This window comes from Malania oleifera, chromosome 7, assembly GCF_029873635.1.
Source record: "Malania oleifera isolate guangnan ecotype guangnan chromosome 7, ASM2987363v1, whole genome shotgun sequence".
Taxonomy (NCBI): Eukaryota; Viridiplantae; Streptophyta; class Magnoliopsida; order Santalales; family Ximeniaceae; genus Malania; species Malania oleifera.
In genome coordinates, this window is record NC_080423.1 from 69,062,912 (window position 1) to 69,070,016 (window position 7,105).

At 42.2% G+C, this 7,105-nt stretch overlaps 1 protein-coding gene across 1 annotated transcript; it reads right to left on the minus strand.

The window, feature by feature from the left end:
• Window positions 1–5,514: 5,514 nt before the first annotated feature.
• Window positions 5,515–5,988, minus strand: LOC131160876 (uncharacterized). Its single transcript, XM_058116754.1, has one exon. It carries the CDS (start codon window positions 5,986–5,988, stop codon window positions 5,515–5,517), a length of 474 nt encoding a protein of 157 aa, XP_057972737.1.
• Window positions 5,989–7,105: the final 1,117 nt, after the last annotated feature.

Here is a 7,105-nt window from a genome sequence, read left to right on the forward strand (position 1 = left end):
CCCAAGTCATTTTTAAAACAGGTCGGCCCACTTTTCCTTTTAAAAAATAAGGTCCGTTTCTAATTAAACGGTTAGGCTTGGATGGAGTTTTAAAACTGGGCCGGCCTAATTCAGAAAGAAACTGAGCCCAAATCATTTAAATCAGGCCAACCCACCTTTTTTTTTTTAAAAAAACCCCATGTCTATTTAAATGGTTGGGCTTGGATTGAGTTTCAAAACCGGGCCGAACCAATTTAGAAAGAAATAGGGCCCAAGTCATTTTTAAAAGAGGCCGGCCCACTTTTTGAAAATTAAAAGCCCGTGTCTATTAAAACGGTTGGGCTTGGATTGAGTTTAAAACCGGGTCAGCCCAATTCAGAAAGAAATAGATCCCAAGTCATTTTTTAAAATAAGCCGACCCACTTTTTAAAGCCCATGTTTATTAAAACGGTTGGGCTTGGATTGAGTTTCAAAACCGGGCCAAACCAATTCAGAAAGAAATAGGGCCCAAGTCATTTTTAAAAGAGGTCGGCCCACTTTTTTTAAAAAACAAAAGCCCGTGTCTATTAAAACGGTTGGGCTTGGATGGAATTTTAAAACTGGGCCAGCCCGATTCAGAAAGAAACAGAGCCCAGGTCATTTAAAACAGGCCGGCCCACTTTTTTTTTTTTAAATAAAACCCGAGTTTATTTAAATAGTTGGGCTTTGTGCAAAACAAACCGGCTTCGGGTTCCTTTTTTTAAAAAAACAGACCCCAAGAATAAATGCGCCCCCCCCCCTTTTTCTTTTTCTTTTTCCTCGGGTTTAGGTATTATGACTGCTCCACGTCTTTCAAAATCCGCCTCGGGATTATTTTCCGCCACCTTGTGAACATAATCCTCCACTGAGGGGACTGCACAACTCCCATAGCTTACCTCACTGACAACCTTTGGGGGCTTCTCGATGCGTGTCGCCTCTCTCGTCCTCCTGTCAGACACACACTCAGCATAACAATCCTTTTTATTCTATTTAAGCAGACTTCCTCTCACATTTAAACACCACAGCCAAACTCCACACGTGACTGTAACCTATCTTTGGCCATCCTTTGTTACGAGAAACCGTACCTTAACCATCTCAAATCTCTCAACACTCTTAACTGTATCTTATGGCTGGGGCTTCATCTTCTAAGCAGGTTCCCGATTTGAATGTGGCACCAGAGGTGCCATCTTGTTCTACTGTTCTCAGTTCCTTCCAGCTCTCTCCTCAGTTCCAAAAAGAAATGCTGAGGAATGAGGCAGTACTGGCCACGATGTCCGATGTAGGCATAGTCAATTAGGCACTCTATCACAGTGCCCAGGCAATGTCTTTGACATCTCACCTTGTCCGTCGCTTGCAGAGACAGAATGAGACCGTGACCCTCCTTGGGAATGAAACCTATGCCTTACGAACAAAATACCAAGAGGAACAGCAGAAATCGAGAAACTTAAGGCAAGAAAATATAATGTTAAAACGGGAGATCGATGACTTGAGAAAAATGGTGGCAGTTTACTCCGATGACCTTAGGCCTAGAATCGCTGAGTTAGAGAAAAGCCGGGAGGACATCCAGCGGGAGCAAAAACGGCTCAAAATCATGGCGCATGGAAAAGGTCTGACTTCTCGTTCTTCAGCCTGAAATGAAAATCCGTCTGTACGTGACCTGGAAAAGATCAAAATTTTTTTTTTTGTTTTTTTTTCGTGTTTTTTTTTTTGGGTTTTAGGAGAGTTTTGGTTGTAATCTCCCGGGACCATGACTGTAACCACGGTATTCCTCTGCCATAAGTGAGGGAAATTAATAAAATTTGAGTATTTTCTCTTTCCCCTTTTTTATTTTTTTATTTTTTTATTTTTTTTATTACTGAGGACAATAGTGTTGCTGGTACACTGAACCGGGTTGTAATATCCTCTGAATGGCTTGTTATGGATGTAAAAATTTGGGTCATGGGGGTACAATGACCAAACCCCTACGCTGGTTGGCTATGGATGCAACATGATTAATCAAAAATTTATTCAATCAGGCAAGTATGAATGAATGGTGCTCTACTGCTATATGTATGCGTGTTACTAAATTGCGATGCTTGAATGCAGGGGCATGTTGTTATATATACATGATGCCTGTTACATGATATGTTTGTATGCTGCTTCCTATAATGGGAATGCCTTTCATTAAATGCATGAGGATGTATGAAGTGCATGCATGAAATGTATGAGGATGCATGGCCCTTCTTCTCGATCTCGGATTTTGGCCACACTTTTAAGTTCTAGTATGGCATGATGGTACCTGACTTCGCCTTAAATAGAACTCAACAACTACCTTGGTTTCATCCATACGCTATTAGTCTTTACTGCGTTTCGGATTCCAAAAGGGTTTTGAAATCTGGCCCAATGCTTTTCTCATCACGACTCTGACCATTTTCAAATTTCTACAGACACTCAAAATCTGCCGCAGTGTCTGACTGTCAGTACTTTCCCGAAGATACTCAACATTTGTTCTGTCAGCACTTTCCTCAAAATCCAAAGATGCTCAATTTCTGCCCCAGCATCTGACTGTTGGTACTTCAGATTCCAAAAGATACTCAAAATCTGCCCTAGTGTCTGGCTGTCAGTACTTTCCATGATCTTCCAAACTCAAGGATTGTTCAAGATCTAACCTGGCAGTTAATCACTAACGCTTCTAGAGATTCCCAAAACTCGAAGGAGTACGGAGAATCTGACCTAACATTCCTTCATTACCGATGTTTGACATGCTTCAGGCTCCCCATTGGTGCCTGAACACCCTCCTGGTGTATTGGGTTCCTGATTTTTGACCTTAATAAACGGGGGATCCCTAATAATGAGAATAATCATGCATTTATGTCATTAATGTGCTGAATCAGGATGTCAATCTGTGTGAAATAGTTGTTCTGTTACATTCAAAATTTATTCAGGAAAAAGATAAGTTTTACAACAGCATCCCTTGTTTTAAAAGGTATCGACATTAATTTGTGAAAACTAAAATCTCTTGTTTTTGCGATAACTGCCCCAGTTTCAACTAGAAGGAGACTGACCTTTTTGGTACTGTAAGGTTGAATAGTGCCCCTAGGTCCGTTGTTTGCTCCATGCTTATTTTGGTGCTTTGCTTCACGTTTCGATCTCTGGATGGTCTTTAAGACTCTGGACGAAACGTAGGCTCGGGGATTTAGGTTTTCAGAAGAATAAGGTAACCAAGGCTCAAAAACCCATCCCGTGGTAACAAATCCTACCCCAGTTTAGGGTGAGACATTTTTACAAGAGTTTGACCGAACTCATCCTTATGAACAAGCTGCCTACGTACCTTTTCAGGATCAGGTCATTACGTAATTCAGACTCAATATTGAGCTTGACAAATCATTTGAGGCAACAACATATGCCAATCTGGTCAGGTCTTTTCATTTGGGTTGTAATGTAGGTTGTGGGTATTGGTTAAAGAAGAAAGGGTGCATGAGGCTCGAACTTATGAATTTTACCAAAGGGTGAATTGGCCAAAGATCACAAACGACGCATATCTCCTACCCTTCCTGTGCTTTGATTTTCCCTTTTTTTTTTTTTCATTTTCCTTTTTTTTTTGACGGGGAATCGTGCCTCAATTTATTTATTTAGGCTTCGTTTGAGAACTGTCTTTCCAAAATTGCCCCAGTGTAGGGTGTGATCCTTGGGCGGGTTTAAACGAAAGATTTAACATTTTTAGGCATAATAGGGGGTATCAAGGGGTGTTTTCTTTCTCTAACTTTTATGTAGCAGAAAAATGGCCTGTCATCATTTTGGCACTGCATTATTGCCTCGCATGATTTGTCTGACCTTTGAAAATCCCAACCCGATTTAAATTTTGGGAAATGACTTTTTTTGAAGAAGATGGTTTCGATTTTAAAGCTCAAAAAGGTTCATCAAGTGATTAAAAATATTGGGTTCTTTAAGGGAACTGGTGGTCCAAAAATGGCCATCCGTCATTTAATCGAAACAATAAGCAAAGAGGGAACACATGAAATAACACTGTGATTAATTTCTTTTGGAGATGTATACAACCATCAGGCATAATATTTCTTTACAGCATCAGAATTAACAGGGTGCAATAGGTCGGTTCCGTCCATATTTGCTAACAGTAGGGTGCCTCCTGAGAATGCCTTCTTTACCACGTAAGGCCCTTTATAGTTTGGTGTCCACTTGCCACGAGGGTCCGTATGAATTGGTAAAATCTTTTTCAGCACTAGGTCCCCCTCTTGAAACTGTCGGGGCTGCACTTTTCGATTAAAAGCTCTCATCATCCTTCTTTGGTACAATTGTCCATGGGCCATGGCGGCCATCCTTTTCTCCTCGATCAAGTTTAACTGGTCATACCTGGATTGTACCCACTCTGCCTCAGCCAACTTTACTTCTTTTAAAACTCTTAGAGATGGGATCTCAACTTCTATAGGGATTACTGCCTCCATTTCGTACACTAAAGAGAAGGGAGTAGCGCCCGTGGAGGTTTTGGTCGTAGTCCTGTAAGCCATTAGGGCTAAGGGAAGCTTGTTATGCCAATCTCTGTAAGTTTCTGTCATCTTCTCCAAAATGTTCTTAATGTTTTTATTAGCTGCTTCCACTGCGCCATTCATCTGTGGTTTATAAGGCGCTGAATTGTGATGCTTAACCTTGAACTGATTGCATAGCTTGGTCATTACTGCGTTGTTCAGGTTCTTGGCATTATCCGTGATTATTCTCTTAGGGATTCCATACTGGAAGATCAACTCTCTTTTGACGAAACAACTTACTACATTCTATGTGAATACGAGGCAGCTTCTACCCATTTAGTGAAATTATCAATTGCCACCAAAATGAAACGGTGTCCGTTACTAGCCTTTGGGCTTATTGGCCCAATCACATCCATGCCCCAAGCTGAAAAGGGCCAAGGTGCAGAGAGAACATGAAGTGGGGTCGGTGGGACTTGGATCTGATCACCATAAACTTGGCATTTATGGCACTTTCGGGCGTAGTCAATGCAATCTTTCTCCATGGTCATCCAATAATACCCACTCCTAAGTATTTTTCGTGCCAATGAGTGGCCTCTGGCATGGGTACCGCAGACCCCCTTGTGAACCTCATGCATGACTTGTCGGGCCTCCTGTGCCTCTACACACCGTAAGAGGGTCATGTCATAATTTCTTTTGTACAAATTTCACCATCTAAGAAGAAACCCATGGCCAACCTTCTGATAGTCCTCTGATCATTATTGGCTGCCCCTTCAGGATACTCATTTTTCTGGATGTAGGTTTTGATATCATAAAACCACGGTTTTCTGTCGGCCTCCTCTATCACCGTGCAGTGGGCAGGTTCGGGTTGTACTCTGATCTGAATAGTTTCGATCTTCACCCCTTCTTCTACCTTGAATAAAGCTACCAGTGTAGCTAGTGCATCAGACATTACATTGTTTTCTCTTGGAGTGTGAGAGAAACTGATACTGTCAAACCCTTCTATCATCTTTTGAATATACTCTCGATACGGTACCAGCTTGGAATCGCGGGTTTCCTATTCTCCGGTTAGCTGGTGGATGACCAAGGCCGAGTCTCCTCTTACTATTAGTCGCTTGACACCCCGATCTAAAGCAGTCCACAAACCCAATATACATGCCTCGTATTCGGCTACGTTGTTAGTACAAGGGAAGATGAGCTTAGCTACCACTGGATAATGTTTCCCATCGGGAGATATGAGTACCGCACCTATCCCATGTCCCCAAACATTGACTGCCCCATCGAACAACATCCTCCATTCTTCGAGGTCTTCTTCTTCTTGGGTTAGGGAGTCTATATCTTGGTCTGGGAATTCGAACTCCATAGGTTGGTAATCCTCTACGGCTCTTTCAGCTAGGTATTCGGCAATGACACTACCTTTGATAGCTTTCCTGGTGACATAAGAAATATCATATTCTATCAACAACATCTTCCATCGTGCTACTCGTCCAGTTACTGCGGGCTTTTCAAGCACGTACTTGATTGGGTCCATTTTGGAGATCATCGAGGTGGAGTAATACAAGGTGTATTGCCTCAGCCTACTGACCGTCCATACCAAAGTGCAACATGTTTTTTCCAGATCAGAGTACTTAGACTCATAATTTGTGAACTTCTTACTAAGGTAATAAATAGCCCTTTCTTTCCTCTCGGTCTCATCATGCTGGCCCAATACACAACCCATGGAGTTTTTTGAAATCGCCAAGTACAAGATTAAAGGCCTTCCTGGTATTGGTGGCACTAGTACTGGGGGATTCAAAAGGTACTCCTTTATTTTTTCAAAGGCCACTTGACACTCTTTGTTCCACTTTTCTGGGTTATTCTTTCTCAGCAGCTTGAAGATGGGTTCGCTGGTGGGGTGGTGTTAATTGAGATAGAACCGAGCATGTACGTTGCGTCTCCTAAAGAAAGCTTTGCACTTCTTTTCAGACTTTGGCTCGGCATCTCTCGAAATGGCTTTGACCTTGTCAGGATATACCTCAATCCTTATCACTCACTATAAACCCAAATAGCTTCCCGGACATAGCACCGAAGGTACATTTTCGGGATTTACCTTCAATTGGCACTTCCGGAGCTCTCGACAATTTTTCCAAGTTTAACGCAGGGTCTTTTCATTTCGCGAATAACGATCATGTCATCGACATAACCTCAACCTCCTTTTGCATTAAGTCATGAAAAAGGTACCATAGCCCTCTTGGTAAGTGGGCTCCGGCATTTTTCAATCCGAAGTGGCCTGACTTTATAGCGAACAGTCCCCCAAATTGATAAAAGTCATTTTTTCTGTCCTTAGGTGCATAATGATCTGGTTATATCCTTGAGAATCCATCATGAATGAAAATAAGCATGGCCCTGCAGATTGTCCACTAAACACATCAATGGTGCGGGAGCAGGGAAACGTTGTCCTTAGGGCGTTGCTTTATTTTAGTCCCGGTAGTAGACACCCAAACTCGTACTTTACCATTCTTCTGATTATGGGAAACGTTGGCCATCATTCAGGGTACTGGGCACCTCCAAGAATCCAGGCCTCAAGCTGTTTTCTGTAACCTCCTCCTTATCTTAAGTAGTAAATATTCCGGTCGCATTCTCCTCAGGTTTTTGCCTTTCCTGGCTTT